Genomic DNA, 21957 nt, shown 5'->3' with positions numbered 1-21957 from the left:
CATGCAGTGCAGTGTACAGTCAGCAAGCAGTTTAGCAGTTACACAGACTGGCCCCGGTGGCAAAACATTAACAAAACCAAAAGCTTACCTTGACTTGGAAGAGTTCCAGTGTTGGATAGTTATAGCCAGCTAGCTAACATAGCATCCCTCTCTGTTGGATAGTCATAGCCAGCTAGCTAACATAGCATCCCTCTCTGTTGGATAGTCATAGCCAGCTAGCTAACATAGCATCCCTCTCTGTTGGATAGTCATAGCCAGCTAGCTAACATAGCATCCCTCTCTGTTGGATAGTCATAGCCAGCTAGCTAACATAGCATCCCTCTCTGTTGGATAGCCATAGCCAGCTAGCTAACATAGCATCCCTCTCTGTTGGATAGTCATAGCCAGCGAGCTAACATAGCATCCCTCTCTGTTGGATAGTCATAGCCAGCGAGCTAACATAGCATCCCTCTCTGTTGGATAGTCATAGCCAGCTAGCTAACATAGCATCCCTCTCTGTTGGATAGTCATAGCCAGCTAGCTAACATAGCATCCCTCTCTGTTGGATAGTCATAGCCAGCTAGCTAACATAGCATCCCTCTCTGTTGGATAGCCATAGCCAGCGAGCTAACATAGCATCCCTCTCTGTTGGATAGCCATAGCCAGCGAGCTAACATAGCATCCCTCTCTGTTGGATAGTCATAGCCAGCTAGCTAACTTAGCATCCCTCTCTGTTGGATAGTCATAGCCAGTGAGCTAACATAGCATCCCTCTCTGTTGGATAGTCATAGCCAGCTAGCTAACATAGCATCCCTCTCTGTTGGATAGCCATAGCCAGCGAGCTAACATAGCATCCCTCTCTGTTGGATAGTCATAGCCAGCTAGCTAACATAGCATCCCTCTCTGTTGGATAGTCATAGCCAGCGAGCTAACATAGCATCCCTCTCTGTTGGATAGCCATAGCCAGCTAGCTAACATAGCATCCCTCTCTGTTGGATAGTCATAGCCAGCTAGCTAACATAGCATCCCTCTCTGTTGGATAGCCATAGCCAGCTGGTTAACATAGCATCCCTCTCTGTTGGATAGTCATAGCCAGCGAGCTAACATAGCATCCCTCTCTGTTGGATAGTCATAGCCAGCTAGCTAACATAGCATCCCTCTCTGTTGGATAGTCATAGCCAGCTAGCTAACATAGCATCCCTCTCTGTTGGATAGTCATAGCCAGCGAGCTAACATAGCATCCCTCTCTGTTGGATAGCCATAGCCAGCTAGCTAACATAGCATCCCTCTCTGTTGGATAGTCATAGCCAGCTAGCTAACATAGCATCCCTCTCTGTTGGATAGCCATAGCCAGCTGGCTAACATAGCATCCCTCTCTGTTGGATAGTCATAGCCAGCGAGCTAACATAGCATCCCTCTCTGTTGGATAGTCATAGCCAGCCAGCTAACATAGCATCCCTCTCTGTTTGAGCAGGGTGTTTCAGTAGGCTAAACTAGCTAGCTACATTAGCTAGCTAAGTAAGTGAAGAAAAAAAGAAGAAATATAGCTAACATAGCATCTCTCGCTCACTGGTCTCTCACTCACTCTTGCTTCTCGTTCATTTACATTTTTTGTTAAAAACTGTTTTACTATTGTTTTTCTCTGTCTTTGAGTCAACTACTCACCACGTTATGCACTGCAGTGCTAGCTAGCTGTAGCTTACGCTTTCACGACTAGATTCCGGCTACACCATGGTACTACTGTAGACCTTCATTGCAAAACAGTTTTAATCCATTATTTGGTGGCATATGTGAAAAAGGATAACTTTTTTTTGTATTTCACAATTCGCATTTTTATGAAATTAACTCTGAGGAGTCTCCACTGCTACAGACACAGCGCTACAGACACAGCGCTACAGACACATGGCTACAGACACATGGCTACAGACACAGGGCTACAGACACAGCGCTACAGACACAGCGCTACAGACACATGGCTACAGGCACATGGCTACAGACACAGGGCTACAGACACAGGGCTACAGACACAGAGCTACAGACACAGAGCTACAGGCACAGCGCTACAGACACATGGCTACAGGCACATGGCTACAGACACATTTACAGACACATGGCTACAGACACATGGCTACAGACACATGGCTACAGACACAGAGCTACAGACACCACTGACACCGGGCCACAGGCACAGAGCAACCACAACAGAAAATACAGACACAGGCACATATCTACAGACACAGAGCTACAGGAGCAACAGACACTACAGACACCGAGCTACAGACACAGAGCTATATGGGCCACAGACACTACAGACACCGAGCTACAGACACGGGACCACGGGCACCACAGACACAGAGCTACAGACACAGGGCTACAGGAGCTAAAGACACAGGGCTACAGACACCGGGCTACAGACACGTACCGTAGACTCAGTCAGTCCTCCTACAGACACGGTCAACCCCAGCAGTGTGTGGTACTGGTATTGGGGCAGTCTGAGCAGCTGGGTGATGTGGGGGAAGGCCTGAGACGGAGCGTTCCAGTTCAGACCCTCTGCCCCTTCACTGAGAGCACAGAGAGACACACACGGGGTCCAGTTAGTTTTTCAACTGAACTGAAATGGAAATCTTTCATTGAAACGTGCCCACTGTATGAGATTACCCTGAGCCATCCATAGTTTTGTATGAGATTACCCTGAGCCAACCATAGTTTTGTATGAGATTACCCTGAGCCATCCATAGTATTGTATGAGATTACCCTGAGCCAACCATAGTTTTGTATGAGATTACCCTGAGCCATCCATAGTATTGTATGAGATTACCCTGAGCCATCCATAGTATTGTATGAGATTACCCTGAGCCATCCATAGTATTATATGAGATTACCCTGAGCCATCCATAGTATTGTATGAGATAACTACTCTATTGAGGGATAATGTGGTTGTCTCTCCTAGCTATCTGATAACTACTCTGTTGAGGGATAATGTAGTGACTGTGATATGTGGTTGTCTCACCTAGCTACCTGATAACTACTCTGTTGAGGGATAATGTAGTGACTGATGTGGTTGTCTCACCTAGCTATCTGATAACTACTCTATTGAGGGATAATGTGGTTGTCTCACAAAGCTATCTGATAACTACTCTGTTGAGGGATAATGTGGTTGTCTCACCTAGCTACCTGAGAACTACTCTGTTGAGGGATAATGTATTTGTCTCACCTAGCTACCTGATAACTACTCTGAGTGATAATGTACTGACTGTGATGTGGTTGTCTCACCTAGCTACCTGATAACTACTCTGAGTGATAATGTACTGACTGTGATGTGGTTGTCTCACCTAGCTACCTGATAACTACTCTGAGTGATAATGTACTGACTGTGATGTGGTTGTCTCATCTAGCTACCTGATAACTACTCTGAGTGATAATGTACTGACTGTAATGTGGTTGTCTCATCTAGCTACCTGATAACTACTCTGAGTGATAATGTACTGACTGTGATGTGGTTGTCTCATCTAGCTACCTGATAACTACTCTGAGTGATAATGTACTGACTGTGATGTGGTTGTCTCATCTAGCTACCTGATAACTACTCTGAGTGATAATGTACTGACTGTGATGTGGTTGTCTCATCTAGCTACCTGATAACTACTCTGAGTGGTAATGTGGTTGTCTCATCTAGCTACCTGATAACTACTCTGAGTGATAATGTACTGACTGTGATGTGGTTGTCTCATCTAGCTACCTGATAACTACTCTGAGTGATAATGTACTGACTGTGATGTGGTTGTCTCATCTAGCTACCTGATAACTACTCTGAGTGATAATGTACTGACTGTGATGTGGTTGTCTCATTTAGCTACCTGATAACTACTCTGAGTGATAATGTACTGACTGTGATGTGGTTGTCTCATCTAGCTACCTTCAGATGTAAGTCACTTTGGATAACAGCATCTGCTAAATGACAGCAATGTAAATGTGTTTAGACTCACGTTGGGAAGATGGCGAGCAGCTCCTCTCGGTGGGGGATGTGAGGTACTGCAGGGTTGTTACTGTGAAGGAGCCTGACGAACACCGATCCAGCATGGGCTCTGTAGCGGTCGATCTTCTCTGCTGACTGCTGGGCCAAGCTACACATCATACCATTCACCCTGAGGAGGAGAGGAAAGATGAGAGAAGGAGGAGAGATGAGAGGAGTAGAGGAGAGAGGGAGATGAGGAGGGATGAGAGGAGTAGAGGAGATGAGGAGAGATGAGAGGAGGAGAGGGATGAGAGGAGTAGAGGAAAGAGGGAGATGAGGAGGGATGAGAGGAGTAGAGGAGAGAGGGAGGAGATGAGATGAGAGGAGGAGAAGGATGAGATGAGGATAGATATGAGAGGAGGAGAGGGATGAGAGGGAGGAGATGAGGAGAGATGAGAGGTGGAGAGGGATGAGGAGAGATGAGAGGAGTAGAGGAAAGAGGGAGATGAGGAGGGATGAGAGGAGTAGAGGAGATGAGGAGAGATGAGAGGAGGAGAGGGATGAGAGGAGTAGAGGAAAGAGGGAGATGAGGAGGGATGAGAGGAGTAGAGGAGAGAGGGAGGAGATGAGATGAGGAGAGGGATGAGATGAGGATAGATATGAGAGGAGAAGAGGGGTGAGAGGGAGGAGATGATGAGAGATGAGGTGGAGAGGGATGAGGAGAGATGAGAGGAGGAGAGAGATGAGAGGAGGAGAGGGATGAGAGGGAGGAGAGATGAGAGGAGGAGAGAGATGAGGAGGAGAGGGATGAGAGGGAGGAGATGAGGAGAGAGGAGAGGAAGAGAGGGATGAGAGGAGAGAGGGATGAGATGAGAGATGGAGCAGAGGAGGAGCAATAGATAAGAGGAGAGGAGAGAGGGATGAGAGGAGGAGAGATGAGAGGAGGAGAGATGAGTGGGAGGAGAGGAAGAGAGAGGGATGAGTGGGAGGAGAGGAGGAGAGAGGGATGAGTGGAGAGGGAATTAAAGGATGAGAATATAAAAAGGAGCTCAGGGAGGAAATTAATGGAGAGGTACAGCTATCATCCCCAATAATATATTTAATACCTACTACATCTGTCATAACACCTTCTCCCACCTTCTATAGAGAATGCTTATAAATGATCTACGAAGCATCTATGAAGGCCTTATGAAGGGTTTATGAGGGCCTTATGAAGGGTTTATGAGGGCCTTATGAAGGCCTTATGAAGGCTCTATAAAGGGTTATTGAGGGCCTTATGAAGGGTTTATGAGGGCCTTATGAAGGGTTTATTAAGGCTCTATAATGGGTTGAGGGCTCTATAAAGGGTTTATGAGGGCTCTATAAAGGGTTTATGAGGGCTCTATAAAGGGTTATTGAGGGCCTTATGAAGGGTTTATGAGGGCTCTATAAAGGGTTATTGAGGGCCTTATGAAGGGTTTATGAAGGCTCTATAAAGGGTTTATGAGGGCTCTATAAAGGGTTTATGAGGGCTCTATAAAGGGTTATTGAGGGCCTTATGAAGGGTTTATGAGGGCTCTATAAAGGGTTATTGAGGGCCTTATGAAGGGTTTATGAGGGCTCTATAAAGGGTTTATGAAGGCTCTATAAAGGGTTTATGAAGGCTATATAAAGGGTTTATGAGGGCTCTATAAAGGGTTATTGAGGGCCTTATGAAGGGTTTATGAAGGGTTTATGAGGGCCTTATGAAGGGTTTATGAGGGCCTTATGAAGGGTTTATGAGGGCCTTATGAAGGGTTTATGAGGGCCTTATGAAGGGTTTATGAGGGCCTTATGAAGGGTTTATGAAGGCCTTATGAAGGGTTTATGAGGGCCTTATGAAGGGTTTATGAAGGCCTTATGAAGGGTTTATGAAGGCTCTATAAAGGGTTATTGAGGGCCTTATGAAGGGTTTATGAGGGCCTTATGAAGGGTTTATGAAGGCCTTATGAAGGGTTTATGAAGGCTCTATAAAGGGTTTATGAGGGCTCTATAAAGGGTTTATGAGGGCTCTATAAAGGGTTATTGAGGGCCTTATGAAGGGTTTATGAGGGCCTTATGAAGGGTTTATGAGGGCCTTATGAAGGGTTTATGAGGGCCTTATGAAGGCCTTATGAAGGGTTTATGAGGGCTCTATAAAGGTGTTAAAGTGGTACAGTGTGATTGAGGAAGTTATTCCATTGCTACTCACAGGTCTGGTGAGAGTAGTTGTGGAGCGGTGCCCACCACACACAGAGTCACCTCCATCAGGCTGGTCATGGCTGCCTCTCTCACCCTGGAGAGGAGGAGGAGAGAGATGAACACATTAAACACACAGAGACACCTCCATCAGGCTGGTCATGGCTGCCTCTCTCACCCTGGAGAGATGAATACATTAAACACACAGAGTCACCTCCATCAGGCTGGTCATGGCTGCCTCTCTCACCCTGGAGAGGAGGAGGAGAGAGATGAACACATTAAACACACAGAGTCACCTCCATCAGGCTGGTCATGGCTGCCTCTCTCACCCTGGAGAGATGAACACATTAAACACACAGAGTCACCTCCATCAGGCTGGTCATGGCTGCCTCTCTCACCCTGGAGAGATGAATACATTAAACACACAGAGTCACCTCCATCAGGCTGGTCATGGCTGCCTCTCTCACCCTGGAGAGATGAATACATTAAACACACAGAGACACCTCCATCAGGCTGGTCATGGCTGCCTCTCTCACCCTGGAGAGGAGGAGGAGAGAGATGAACACATTAAACACACAGAGACACCTCCATCAGGCTGGTCATGGCTGCCTCTCTCACCCTGGAGAGGAGGAGGAGAGAGATGAATACATTAAACACACAGAGACACCTCCATCAGGCTGGTCATGGCTGCCTCTCTCACCCTGGAGAGATGAATACATTAAACACACAGAGTCACCTCCATCAGGCTGGTCATGGCTGCCTCTCTCACCCTGGAGAGATGAATACATTAAACACACAGAGACACCTCCATCAGGCTGGTCATGGCTGCCTCTCTCACCCTGGAGAGGAGGAGGAGAGAGATGAACACATTAAACACACAGAGTCACCTCCATCAGGCTGGTCATGGCTGCCTCTCTCACCCTGGAGAGATGAATACATTAAACACACAGAGTCACCTCCATCAGGCTGGTCATGGCTGCCTCTCTCACCCTGGAGAGGAGGAGGAGAGAGATTAACACATTAAAACACACACACCTGAAATGCCACTAGTCACGGCACCGCCCCCGGGTCCTAAAAGCTAATATTCAAATCAGTTTGTCATGTCCCGAGGGCAGCTTTCGTTTGTGTGATAAGGTAATCAGGACATCTACTCTAATGTCATGCCCTGAGAGGGGAGCCACAGTGTGTGTGTGTGTGTGTGTGTGTCTAAGTGGCTGTCTGTCTGTATGTGTGTGTGTGTGTGTGTGTGTGTGTGTGTGTGCCTAAGTGGCTGTCTGTATGTGTGTGTGTGTGTGTGTGTCTGTATGTGCCTGTGTGTGAACACGCGTGCGGAGCGACAGTTAACAGGTGGAGAGAATGCTGTAAAAGGGGTCCAGTTCATCACAGACAGACAGACAGACAGGCAGACAGACAGACAACTAGTTGATGTAATATTAAGGCTGTAATAAGGAGTAAAGGACATAGATCAGAGTCATCATTCTCTACAAGCCTCCTCCCTCCTCCATCCAACTACCACACAGACAGACAGAGAGAGAGACAGACGGACGGACGGACGGACGGACAGAAACTAGTTGATGTAATATTAAGGCTGTAATAAGGAGTAAAGGACATAGATCAGAGTCATCATTCTCTACAAGCCTCCTCCCTCCTCCATCCAACTACCTCATCCCCATATTGTTATTTATTTATTTTGCTCCTTTGCACCCCAGTATCTCTACCTGCACATTCATCTTCTGCACCTCTATCACTCCAGTGTTTAATTGCTAAATTGTAATTATTTCTGCACTATGGCCTATTTATTGCCTAACTCCCTAATCTTACTTCATTTGCACACGCTGTACATAGACTTTTTCTCTATTGTATTATTGACTGTATGTTACTGTACTCCATGTATAACTCTGTATAACTCTGTGTTGTTGTTTTTGTCACACTGCTTTGCTTTATCTTGGCCAGGTCACAGTTGTAAATGAGAACTTGTTCTCAACTGGCCTACCTGGTTAAATAAAGGTGTTCTCAACTGGCCTACCTGGTTAAATAAAGGTGTTCTCAACTGGCCTACCTGGTTAAATAAAGGTGTTCTCAACTGGCCTACCTGGTTAAATAAAGGTGTTCTCAACTAGCCTACCTGGTTAAATAAAGGTGTTCTCAACTAGCCTACCTGGTTAAATAAAGGTGTTCTCAACTGGCCTACCTGGTTAAATAAAGGTGTTCTCAACTAGCCTACCTGGTTAAATAAAGGTGTTCTCAACTAGCCTACCTGGTTAAATAAAGGTGTTCTCAACTAGCCTACCTGGTTAAATAAAGGTGTTCTCAACTGGCCTACCTGGTTAAATAAAGGTGTTCTCAACTAGCCTACCTGGTTAAATAAAGGTGTTCTCAACTAGCCTACCTGGTTAAATAAAGGTGTTCTCAACTGGCCTACCTGGTTAAATAAAGGTGTTCTCAACTAGCCTACCTGGTTAAATAAAGGTGTTCTCAACTAGCCTACCTGGTTAAATAAAGGTGTTCTCAACTAGTCTACCTGGTTAAATAAAGGTGTTCTCAACTAGCCTACCTGGTTAAATAAAGGTGTTCTCAACTGGCCTACCTGGTTAAATAAAGGTGTTCTCAACTGGCCTACCTGGTTAAATAAAGGTGTTCTCAACTAGCCTACCTGGTTAAATAAAGGTGTTCTCAACTAGCCTACCTGGTTAAATAAAGGTGTTCTCAACTAGTCTACCTGGTTAAATAAAGGTGTTCTCAACTAGTCTACCTGGTTAAATAAAGGTGTTCTCAACTAGTCTACCTGGTTAAATAAAGGTGTTCTCAACTAGTCTACTTGGTTAAATAAAGGTGTTCTCAACTAGTCTACCTGGTTAAATAAAGGTGTTCTCAACTAGTCTACCTGGTTAAATACAGGTGTTCTCAACTAGTCTACCTGGTTAAATAAAGGTGTTCTCAACTAGTCTACCTGGTTAAATAAAGGTGTTCTCAACTAGTCTACCTGGTTAAATAAAGGTGTTCTCAACTAGCCTACCTGGTTAAATAAAGGTGTTCTCAACTAGCCTACCTGGTTAAATAAAGGTGTTCTCAACTAGTCTACCTGGTTAAATAAAGGTGTTCTCAACTAGTCTACTTGGTTAAATAAAGGTGTTCTCAACTAGTCTACCTGGTTAAATAAAGGTGTTCTCAACTAGTCTACCTGGTTAAATACAGGTGTTCTCAACTAGTCTACCTGGTTAAATAAAGGTGTTCTCAACTAGTCTACCTGGTTAAATAAAGGTGTTCTCAACTAGTCTACCTGGTTAAATAAAGGTGTTCTCAACTAGTCTACCTGGTTAAATAAAGGTGTTCTCAACTAGTCTACCTGGTTAAATACAGGTGTTCTCAACTAGTCTACCTGGTTAAATAAAGGTGTTCTCAACTAGTCTACCTGGTTAAATAAAGGTGTTCTCAACTAGTCTACCTGGTTAAATAAAGGTGTTCTCAACTAGCCTACCTGGTTAAATAAAGGTGTTCTCAACTAGTCTACCTGGTTAAATAAAGGTGTTCTCAACTAGTCTACTTGGTTAAATAAAGGTGTTCTCAACTAGTCTACCTGGTTAAATAAAGGTGTTCTCAACTAGTCTACCTGGTTAAATACAGGTGTTCTCAACTAGTCTACCTGGTTAAATAAAGGTGTTCTCAACTAGTCTACCTGGTTAAATAAAGGTGTTCTCAACTAGTCTACCTGGTTAAATACAGGTGTTCTCAACTAGTCTACCTGGTTAAATAAAGGTGTTCTCAACTAGTCTACCTGGTTAAATAAAGGTGTTCTCAACTAGTCTACCTGGTTAAATAAAGGTGGAATAAAATTGTAAAAAAATAAAAAAAGAAGCAACCAGTTCAAAGTAACAGTTAGTTGATGTTTGGTGAGCAGCAGCATTGAAGGCCAGGCAACAGACCTGGTTAAACCAATCAGAAACAGATATCAGCCACAGGACTGTCCTGTTAGAACAAAAGGTATGATGATTCAACCTCACGACATGTCTCTCCTTCCTCCTCTCTTACTCCACCTCACAGAGGAATGTGCCCCCACTGGAGAAGGGAGAGAGAGAGAGAGAAAGACGGAAAGACAGAACGACAGAGAGAGAGAGAAAGACAGGGAGAAGGACAGCGAGAGTGACAGAGAGAGAGAGAGAGATAGAGAGACAGAGAGAGATAGATACAAACAGACAGAGCGAGAGAGTGAGTGAGAGACAGATACAGACAGACAGACAGACAGACAGACAGACAGACAGACAGACAGACAGACAGACAGACAGAGACAGACAGAGACAGACAGAGCAAGTGAGAGAGAGATATAGATACAGACAGACAGAGCGAGCGAAAGAGAGACAGAGATAGATACAGACAGACAGAGAGAGAGGGAGAGAGACAGATACAGACAGACAGACAGAGAGGGAGAGAGACACAGAGAGAGACAGAGAGAGAGAGAGATAGAGACAGAGAGAGAGACAGACAGACAGACAGAGGGAGAGAGAGAGAGAGAGAGAGAGAGAGACAGAGACAGATAGAGACAGAGACAGACAGAGGGAGAGAGAGACAGAGAGAGAGAGAGAGAGAGAGAGAGAGAGAGAGAGAGAGACAGAGAGAGGATAGACAGACAGAGAGAGACAGAGAGAGAGACAGAGAGGGACAGAGAGAGAAAGAGAGAGAGGATAGACAGATAGAGATCACACAACAAAGAGAAAAGGAGAAAGTCCGTGCCACAGCAGGCCCAGGTGACACGCCAGGTGACATTCCTGTCAGGTAAACTAACTAAGCATTGCCCGGGGCCACCAGGTGTGACACATGCCTGTAGGGCAGGGAGAGGAGTCTTGAAAGGGAGTGATTCAGGCCCTCTGGGCAGGGGTAAACTTGGGGTAGTGTGTGTGTGTGTGTGTGTCTCACTCACCAGGCTCCTACGTCTCCTCTGCTGTCCAGTGTGTAGTCAGTCATACAGTCCAGCAGAGCTCCGTAGACAGCGGACACATTCCCCTCACACACCACAGAATCAGAACCACCCTGGGCTGATACCCCCGATGTCACACACACCCTGACAGAGAGACAGGTAGATCGAGGGGGAGGGGAGGGGAGAGAGACAATAAAAACTACTTTTTATTGTTCATTTCACTTTTATTTGTTATCTACTTCACTTGCTTTGGCAATGTTAAACTCTGTTTCCCATGCCAATAAAGCCCCTTGAATTGACATTGAAATTAAATTGAAAGAGAGAGAGAGAGAGAGAGAGAGAGAGAGAGAGAGAGAGAAAGAGAGAGAGAGAGAGAAAGTCTGAGTTGGATATATTGAAAGAAAAGAACAATGAGTTAGAGAGGAAGGGTAAGATTCAGACAGAGTTAGAGAGGAAGGGTAAGATTCAGACAGAGTTAGAGAGGAAGGGTAAGATTCAGACAGAGTTAGAGAGGAAGGGTAAGATTCAGACAGAGTTAGAGAGGAAGGGTAAGATTCAGACCGAGTTAGAGAGGAAGGGTAAGATTCAGACAGAGTTAGAGAGGAAGGGTAAGATTCAGACAGAGTTAGAGAGGAAGGGTAAGATTCAGACAGAGTTAGAGAGGAAGGGTAAGATTCAGACAGAGTTAGAGAGGAAGGGTAAGATTCAGACAGAGTTAGAGAGGAAGGGTAAGATTCAGACAGAGTTAGAGAGGAAGGGTAAGATTCAGACAGAGTTAGACGGGTTAGAGACAGACGGAGGGGAAACACGAGGGGAGGACAGACATGATAGACAGGTCCTACAGGTACAACCAGATGGCTATTTACTTCTGACTACAACCCTAACACTACAGTTGACCTCTTACCCCAGAAGACAAACAACTAGACAGACAGGGAGGGAGGGAGGGAAGGAGTCAGGGAGGGAGAGGTGGAGGAGTACAGGGGGGAGGAGTGGAGGGAGGAGGAGAAGAGAGGTGGAGGAGTGGAGGGAGGAGGAGTAGAGAGGTGGAGGAGTGGAGGGAGGAGGAGTAGAGAGGTGGAGGAGTAGAGAGGTGGAGGAGTAGAGAGGTGGAGGAGTGGAGGGAGGAGGAGTAGAGAGGTGGAGGAGTAGAGAGGTGGAGGAGTAGAGAGGTGGAGGAGTAGAGAGGTGGAGGAGTAGAGGGAGGAGTAGAGGGAGGAGGAGTAGAGAGGTGGAGGAGTAGAGAGGTGGAGGAGTAGAGAGGTGGAGGAGTGGAGGGAGGAGGAGTAGAGAGGTGGAGGAGTGGAGGGAGGAGGAGTAGAGAGGTGGAGGAGTAGAGAGGTGGAGGAGTGGAGGGAGGAGGAGTAGAGAGGTGGAGGAGTGGAGGGAGGAGGAGTAGAGAGGTGGAGGAGTGGAGGGAGGAGGAGTAGAGAGGTGGAGGAGTAGAGAGGTGGAGGAGTAGAGAGGTGGAGGGAGGAGGAGAAGAGAGGTGGAGGAGTGGAGGGAGGAGGAGTAGAGAGGTGGAGGAGTGGAGGGAGGAGGAGTAGAGAGGTGGAGGAGTAGAGAGGTGGAGGAGTGGAGGGAGGAGGAGTAGAGAGGTGGAGGAGTAGAGAGGTGGAGGAGTAGAGAGGTGGAGGAGTAGAGAGGTGGAGGAGTAGAGAGGTGGAGGAGTAGAGAGGTGGAGGAGTAGAGGGAGGAGTAGAGAGGTGGAGGAGTAGAGGGAGGAGTAGAGGGAGGAGGAGTAGAGAGGTGGAGGAGTAGAGAGGTGGAGGAGTAGAGAGGTGGAGGAGTGGAGGGAGGAGGAGTAGAGAGGTGGAGGAGTGGAGGGAGGAGGAGTGGAGGGAGGAGGAGTAGAGAGGTGGAGGAGTAGAGAGGTGGAGGAGTGGAGGGAGGAGGAGTAGAGAGGTGGAGGAGTGGAGGGAGGAGTAGAGAGGTGGAGGAGTAGAGAGGTGGAGGAGTAGAGAGGTGGAGGAGTGGAGGGAGGAGGAGTAGAGAGGTGGAGGAGTGGAGGGAGGAGGAGTAGAGAGGTGGAGGAGTAGAGAGGTGGAGGAGTGGAGGGAGGAGGAGTAGAGAGGTGGAGGAGTGGAGGGAGGAGGAGTAGAGAGGTGGAGGGAGGAGGAGTAGAGAGGTGGAGGGAGGAGGAGTAGAGAGGTGGAGGGAGGAGGAGTAGAGAGGTGGAGGGAGAAGGAGTAGAGAGGTGGAGAGAGGAGTAGAGAGGTGGAGGGAGGAGGAGTAGAGAGGTGGAGGAGTGGAGGGAGGAGGAGTAGAGAGGTGGAGGGAGGAGGAGTAGAGAGGTGGAGGAGTGGAGGGAGGAGGAGTAGAGAGGTGGAGGAGGAGTAGAGAGGTGGAGGAGTGGAGGGAGGAGGAGTAGAGAGGTGGAGGAGTGGAGGGAGGAGGAGTAGAGAGGTGGAGGAGTGGAGAGGTGGAGGAGTAAAGGGGGAGGAGGAGTAAAAGGGGAGGAGGAGTAGAGAGGTGGAGGGAGGAGGAGTAGAGAGGTGGAGGAGGAGTAGAGAGGTGGAGGAGTGGAGGGAGGAGGAGTAAAGGGGGAGGAGAGGTCGAGGAGTGGAAGGAGGAGGAGTAGAGAGGTGGAGGAGTAGAGATGTGGAGGGAGGAGGAGTAGCGAGGTGGAGGAGTAGAGAGGTGGAAGGAGGAGGAGTAGAGAGGTGGAGGAGTAGAGGGAGGAGGAGTAGAGAGGTGGAGGAGTGGAGGGAGGAGGAGTAAAGGGGGAGGAGGAGTAAAGGGGGAGGAGTAGAAAGGTGGAGGAGTAGAGGGGGAGGAGTAGAAAGGTGGAGGAGTAGAGGGAGAGGAGTGGAGATAGATGAAGAAGAGGATGGAAGAGTACAGAGTACAGACTCACTGTGCCATGGCCTTGGCAGCATCTCTCCTGGCCTCTGTGAAGCACACCTCCCTCTGACTACAGCTCTGCTGAAGACCTGACAGGATCTGAAAGACACAAGTCTGACATAACGTGTCCTGCTGAAACTGACCTGAGGCCCTGTGTTCAACGCTGCTACAACAGAGTACCTGGTGTAGTGTTATTAACTAACAGGTGTAGTGTAATTAAGTGTAATTAACTAACAGGTGTAGTGTTATTAACTAACAGGTGTTATTAACTAACAGGTGTAGTGTTATTAACTAACAGGTGTAGTGTTATTAACTAACAGGTGTAATTAACTAACAGGTGTAGTGTTATTAACTAACAGGTGTAATTAACTAACAGGTGTAGTGTTATTAACTAACAGGTGTAGTGTAATTAAGTGTAATTAACTAACAGGTGTAGTGTTATTAACTAACAGGTGTTATTAACTAACAGGTGTAGTGTTATTAACTAACAGGTGTAGTGTAATTAACTAACAGGTGTAGTGTTATTAACTAACAGGTGTTATTAACTAACAGGTGTAGTGTTATTAACTAACAGGTGTAGTGTAATTAACTAACAGGTGTAGTGTTATTAACTAACAGGTGTAGTGTAATTAACTAACAGGTGTTATTAACTAACAGGTGTTATTAACTAACAGGTGTAGTGTTATTAACTAACAGGTGTAGTGTTATTAACTAACAGGTGTTACTAACTAACAGGTGTAGTGTTATTAACTAACAGGTGTTATTAACTAACAGGTGTTATTAACTAACAGGTGTAGTGTTATTAACTAACAGGTGTAGTGTTATTAACTAACAGGTGTAGTGTTATTAACTAACAGGTGTAGTGTTATTAACTAACAGGTGTAGTGTTATTAACTAACAGGTGTTATTAACTAACAGGTGTAGTGTTATTAACTAACAGGTGTAGTGTTACTAACTAACAGGTGTTATTAACTAACAGGTGTAGTGTTATTAACTAACAGGTGTAGTGTTACTAACTAACAGGTGTTATTAACTAACAGGTGTAGTGTTATTAACTAACAGGTGTTATTAACTAATAGGTGTTATTAACTAACAGGTGTTATTAACTAACAGGTGTTATTAACTAACAGGTGTAGTATAATTAACTAACAGGTGTTATTAACTAACAGGTGTTATTAACTAACAGGTGTATTTAACTAACAGGTGTAGTGTTATTAACTAACAGGTGTAGTGTTACTAACTAACAGGTGTTATTAACTAACAGGTGTAGTGTTATTAACTAACAGGTGTTATTAACTAATAGGTGTTATTAACTAACAGGTGTTATTAACTAACAGGTGTTATTAACTAACAGGTGTAGTATAATTAACTAACAGGTGTTATTAACTAACAGGTGTTATTAACTAACAGGTGTATTTAACTAACAGGTGTGGTGTTATTAACTAACAGGTGTGGTGTTATTAACTAACAGGTGTAGTGTAATTAACTAACAGGTGTTGTGTTATTAACTAACAGGTGTAGTGTTATTAACTAACAGGTGTTATTAACTAACAGGTGTAGTGTTATTAACTAACAGGTGTAGTGTAATTAACTAACAGGTGTTATTAACTAACAGGTGTGGTGTTATTAACTAACAGGTGTTATTAACTAACAGGTGTAGTGTTATTAACTAACAGGTGTAGTGTAATTAACTAACAGGTGTTATTAACTAACAGGTGTAGTGTTATTAACTAACAGGTGTTGTGTTATTAACTAACAGGTGTTGTGTTATTAACTAACAGGTGTAGTGTAATTAACTAACAGGTGTTATTAACTAACAGGTGTAGTGTTATTAACTAACAGGTGTAGTGTAATTAACTAACAGGTGTTATTAACTAACAGGTGTGGTGTTATTAACTAACAGGTGTTATTAACTAACAGGTGTATTTAACAGGTGTTATTAACTAACAGGTGTTACTAACTAACAGGTGTAGTGTTATTAACTAACAGGTGTTACTAACTAACAGGTGTTATTAACTAACAGGTGTTATTAACTAACAGGTGTTATTAACTAACAGGTGTTACTAACTAACAGGTGTTACTAACTAACAGGTGTAGTGTTATTAACTAACAGGTGTAGTGTTATTAACTAACAGGTGTTACTAACTAATAGGTGTTATTAACTAACAGGTGTTATTAACTAACAGGTGTTACTAACTAACAGGTGTAGTGTTATTAACTAACAGGTGTAGTGTTATTAACTAACAGGTGTTACTAACTAACAGGTGTAGTGTTATTAACTAACAGGTGTAGTGTAATTAACTAACAGGTGTAGTGTTATTAACTAACAGGTGTAGTGTTATTAACTAACAGGTGTAATTAACTAACAGGTGTTATTAACTAACAGGTGTAATTAACTAACAGGTGTAGTGGTATTAACTAACAGGTGTAGTGTTATTAACTAACAGGTGTGGTGTTATTAACTAACAGGTGTTACTAACTAACAGGTGTAGTGTTATTAACTAACAGGTGTTACTAACTAACAGGTGTAGTGGTATTAACTAACAGGTGTTATTAACTAACAGGTGTTATTAACTAACAGGTGATATTAACTAACAGGTGTAGTGGTATTAACTAACAGGTGTTATTAACTAACAGGTGATATTAACTAACAGGTGTAGTGTTATTAACTAACAGGTGTTACTAACTAACAGGTGTAGTGTTATTAACTAACAGGTGTAGTGTAATTAACTAACAGGTGTTATTAACTAGCAGGTGTTACTAACTAACAGGTGTAGTGTTATTAACTAACAGGTGTAGTTAACTAACAGGTGTTATTAACTAACAGGTGTTATTAACTAACAGGTGTAATTAACTAACAGGTGTAGTGGTATTAACTAACAGGTGTAGTGTTATTAACTAACAGGTGTAGTGTTATTAACTAACAGGTGTAATTAACTAACAGGTGTAATTAACTAACAGGTGTAATTAACTAACAGGTGTAGTGTTATTAACTAACAGGTGTAGTGTTATTAACTAACAGGTGTAGTGTAATTAACTAACAGGTGTTATTAACTAACAGGTGTTATTAACTAACAGGTGTAGTGTTATTAACTAACAGGTGTAGTGTTATTAACTAACAGGTGTAGTGTAATTAACTAACAGGTGTTATTAACTAACAGGTGTTATTAACTAACAGGTGTAGTGTTATTAACTAGCAGGTGTAATTAACTAACAGGTGTAGTGTTAACTAACAGGTGTAGTGTTATTAACTAACAGGTGTAGTGTAATTAACTAACAGGTGTTATTAACTAACAGGTGTTATTAACTAACAGGTGTATTTAACTAACAGGTGTAGTGTTATTAACTAACAGGTGTTATTAACTAACAGGTGTAGTATAATTAACTAACAGGTGTTATTAACTAACAGGTGTTATTAACTAACAGGTGTATTTAACTAACAGGTGTAGTGTTATTAACTAACAGGTGTAATTAACTAACAGGTGTAGTGTTATTAACTAACAGGTGTTATTAACTAATAGGTGTTATTAACTAACAGGTGTTATTAACTAACAGGTGTAGTGTTACTAACTAACAGGTGTTATTAACTAACAGGTGTAGTGTTATTAACTAACAGGTGTTATTAACTAATAGGTGTTATTAACTAACAGGTGTTATTAACTAACAGGTGTAGTGTTACTAACTAACAGGTGTTATTAACTAACAGGTGTAGTGTTATTAACTAACAGGTGTTATTAACTAATAGGTGTTATTAACTAACAGGTGTTATTAACTAACAGGTGTTATTAACTAACAGGTGTTACTAACTAACAGGTGTTACTAACTAACAGGTGTTACTAACTAACAGGTGTTACTAACTAACAGGTGTTATTAACTAACAGGTGTTATTAACTAACAGGTGTATTTAACTAACAGGTGTGGTGTTATTAACTAACAGGTGTGGTGTTATTAACTAACAGGTGTAGTGTAATTAACTAACAGGTGTTGTGTTATTAACTAACAGGTGTAGTGTTATTAACTAACAGGTGTAGTGTAATTAACTAACAGGTGTTATTAACTAACAGGTGTAGTGTTATTAACTAACAGGTGTAGTGTAATTAACTAACAGGTGTTATTAACTAACAGGTGTGGTGTTATTAACTAACAGGTGTTATTAACTAACAGGTGTAGTGTAATTAACTAACAGGTGTTATTAACTAACAGGTGTATTTAACAGGTGTTATTAACTAACAGGTGTTACTAACTAACAGGTGTAGTGTTATTAACTAACAGGTGTTACTAACTAACAGGTGTTATTAACTAACAGGTGTTATTAACTAACAGGTGTTACTAACTAACAGGTGTTACTAACTAACAGGTGTAGTGTTATTAACTAACAGGTGTAGTGTTATTAACTAACAGGTGTTACTAACTAACAGGTGTTATTAACTAACAGGTGTTATTAACTAACAGGTGTTACTAACTAACAGGTGTAGTGTTATTAACTAACAGGTGTAGTGTTATTAACTAACAGGTGTTACTAACTAACAGGTGTAGTGTTATTAACTAACAGGTGTAGTGTAATTAACTAACAGGTGTAGTGTAATTAACTAACAGGTGTAGTGTTATTAACTAACAGGTGTAGTGTTATTAACTAACAGGTGTAATTAACTAACAGGTGTTATTAACTAACAGGTGTAATTAACTAACAGGTGTAGTGGTATTAACTAACAGGTGTAGTGTTATTAACTAACAGGTGTGGTGTTATTAACTAACAGGTGTTACTAACTAACAGGTGTAGTGTTATTAACTAACAGGTGTTACTAACTAACAGGTGTAGTGGTATTAACTAACAGGTGTTATTAACTAACAGGTGTTATTAACTAACAGGTGATATTAACTAACAGGTGTAGTGGTATTAACTAACAGGTGTTATTAACTAACAGGTGATATTAACTAACAGGTGTAGTGTTATTAACTAACAGGTGTTACTAACTAACAGGTGTAGTGTTATTAACTAACAGGTGTAGTTAACTAACAGGTGTTATTAACTAACAGGTGTTATTAACTAACAGGTGTAATTAACTAACAGGTGTAGTGGTATTAACTAACAGGTGTAGTGTTATTAACTAACAGGTGTAGTGTTATTAACTAACAGGTGTAATTAACTAACAGGTGTAATTAACTAACAGGTGTAATTAACTAACAGGTGTAGTGTTATTAACTAACAGGTGTAGTGTTATTAACTAACAGGTGTAGTGTAATTAACTAACAGGTGTTATTAACTAACAGGTGTTATTAACTAACAGGTGTAGTGTTATTAACTAGCAGGTGTAATTAACTAACAGGTGTAGTGTTAACTAACAGGTGTAGTGTTATTAACTAACAGGTGTAGTGTAATTAACTAACAGGTGTTATTAACTAACAGATGTAGTGTTATTAACTAACAGGTGTTATTAACTAATAGGTGTTATTAACTAACAGGTGTAGTGTTATTAACTAACAGGTGTTATTAACTAACAGGTGTTATTAACTAACAGGTGTAGTGTTATTAACTAACAGGTGTTATTAACTAACAGGTGTAGTGATATTAACTAACAGGTGTAGTGTTATTAACTAACAGGTGTAGTGTTATTAACTAACAGGTGTTATTAACTAACAGGTGTAGTGATATTAACTAACAGGTGTAGTGTTATTAACTAACAGGTGTAGTGTTATTAACTAACAGGTGTTATTAACTAACAGGTGTTATTAACTAACAGGTGTAGTGTTATTAACTAACAGGTGTAGTGTTATTAACTAACAGGTGTTGTGTTATTAACTAACAGGTGTTATTAACTAACAGGTGTAGTGTTATTACCTAACAGGTGTAGTGTTATTAACTAACAGGTGTAGTGTTATTAACTAACAGGTGTAGTGTTATTAACTAACAGGTGTTATTAACTAACAGGTGTAGTGGTATTAACTAACAGGTGTTATTAACTAACAGGTGTAGTGTAATTAACTAACAGGTGTTATTAACTAACAGGTGTAGTGGTATTAACTAACAGGTGTAGTGTTATTAACTAACAGGTGTTATTAACTAACAGGTGTTATTAACTAACAGGTGTAGTGTTATTAACTAACAGGTGTTATTACCTAACAGGTGTAGTGTTATTAACTAACAGGTGTAGTGTAATTAACTAACAGGTGTTATTAACTAACAGGTGTAGTGGTATTAACTAACAGGTGTTATTAACTAACAGGTGTAGTGGTATTAACTAACAGGTGTTATTAACTAACAGGTGTAGTGGTATTAACTAACAGGTGTAGTGTTATTAACTAACAGGTGTTATTAACTAACAGGTGATATTAACTAACAGGTGTAGTGTTATTAACTAACAGGTGTTATTAACTAACAGGTGTAGTGGTATTAACTAACAGGTGTTATTAACTAACAGGTGTAGTGTAATTAACTAACAGGTGTTATTAACTAACAGGTGTAGTGTTAACTAACAGGTGTAGTGTTATTAACTAACAGGTGTTATTAACTAACAGGTGTAGTGTTATTAACAGGTGTTATTACCTAACAGGTGTAGTGTTATTAACTAACAGGTGTAGTGTAATTAACTAACAGGTGTTATTAACTAACAGGTGTAGTGTTAACTAACAGGTGTAGTGTTATTAACTAACAGGTGTTATTAACTAACAGGTGTAGTGTTATTAACAGGTGTTATTACCTAACAGGTGTAGTGTTATTAACTAACAGGTGTAGTGTAATTAACTAACAGGTGTTATTAACTAACAGGTGTAGTGTTAACTAACAGGTGTAGTGTAATTAACTAACAGGTGTTATTAACTAACAGGTGTAGTTGTATTAACTAACATGTGTTATTAACTAACAGGTGTTATTAACTAACATGTGTTATTAACTAACAGGTGTTATTAACTAACAGGTGATATTAACTAACAGGTGTAGTGGTATTAACTAACAGGTGTTATTAACTAACAGGTGATATTAACTAACAGGTGTAGTGGTATTAACTAACAGGTGTTATTAACTAACAGGTGTACAGTACCTGGTGTAGTTTTCCATGGATCATGAACCTTGGTAGAGAACCCAGGGCCAGTGCACTGCCACATCGGGTCAATACCTCTGTACTCTTTAACCCTGCTATATACTGGGACACCAGGACCTCTACACAAAGAAAACACACACACACACACACACACACAGACACACACACACAGACACACACACACACCTGTGTTAGGTATGGCTAGTTTTTATGAAGCATTCTAATGGCGCTCCCTGACCCCTGGTACAGTGCTACTCACCCTGCATCTGGGGGTCAGCCATGCCTGGCTGGGGCTGGTAGTACTGCTCACACAGAGCTGCCAGGGCTGACACCGCTGCCTCCTATAGGGGGGAGGACCACATTTTTCCACATTTTGTTATGTTACAGCCTTACTCTAAAATGTATTAAATAAATAAAAATCCTCAGCAATCTAAACACAATACCTCATACTGACAAAGCAAAAACAGGTTTTTAGAAATGTTAGCAAATTTATATATATATATTTTTAACTTAAATGTCATATTTAAATAAGTATTCAGACCCTTTGCTATGAGACTTGACATTTTGCTCAGCTGCATCCTGTTTCCATTGATCATCCTTGAGATGTTTAATTGGAGCCCACTGGTAGTAAATTCACTTGATTGGTCATCATTTGGAAAGGCACACACCTGTCTATATAAGGTCCCACAGTTGACAGTGCACGTCAGAGCAAAAACCAAGCCATGAGGTTGAAGGAATTCTCCATGGAGCTCCGAGACAGGATTGTGTCGAGCCACAAAAATCTGGGGAAGGGTACCAAAAAAACTGTGTAGCATTGAAGGTTTCCAAGAACAAAGTGGTCGCCATCATTCTTAAATAGGAGAAGTTTGGAACCCTCAAGACTCTTCCTAGAACTGGCTTCCCGGCCAAACTGAGCAATCTGGGAAGAAGGTGATGGTCACTCTGACAGAGCTCCAGAGTTCCTCTGTGGAGATGGGAGAACCTTCCAGAAGGACAACCATCTCTGCAGCACTCCATCAATCAGGCCTTTATGTTAG

At 42.3% G+C, this 21957-nt stretch overlaps 1 protein-coding gene across 6 annotated transcripts in view; it reads right to left on the bottom strand.

Annotated features, from left to right (window-relative positions):
* The window catches only part of LOC110538844 (tubulin-specific chaperone D-like), a 133987-nt gene that overhangs the window by 17727 nt on the left and 94303 nt on the right, over nucleotides 1–21957 (bottom strand). For all 6 annotated transcript variants that reach the window (XM_036939481.1, XM_036939482.1, XM_036939483.1 and 3 more), the window contains exons 26-32: nucleotides 21180–21261; nucleotides 20921–21039; nucleotides 13897–13982; nucleotides 11046–11186; nucleotides 6144–6227; nucleotides 3966–4124; nucleotides 2402–2540 (exon numbers count right to left, since the gene is read on the bottom strand). In XM_036939481.1, coding sequence (XP_036795376.1) covers nucleotides 2402–2540; nucleotides 3966–4124; nucleotides 6144–6227; nucleotides 11046–11186; nucleotides 13897–13982; nucleotides 20921–21039; nucleotides 21180–21261 — 810 coding nt within the window. The remainder of the gene's footprint in view (nucleotides 1–2401; nucleotides 2541–3965; nucleotides 4125–6143; nucleotides 6228–11045; nucleotides 11187–13896; nucleotides 13983–20920; nucleotides 21040–21179; nucleotides 21262–21957) is intronic.

The sequence above is a fragment of the Oncorhynchus mykiss genome, chromosome 12 (assembly GCF_013265735.2).
Source record: "Oncorhynchus mykiss isolate Arlee chromosome 12, USDA_OmykA_1.1, whole genome shotgun sequence".
NCBI lineage: Eukaryota > Metazoa > Chordata > Actinopteri > Salmoniformes > Salmonidae > Oncorhynchus > Oncorhynchus mykiss.
The sequence above is the reverse complement of the archived record's forward strand: the minus strand, read 5'-3'. Positions and strand labels throughout refer to the sequence as shown.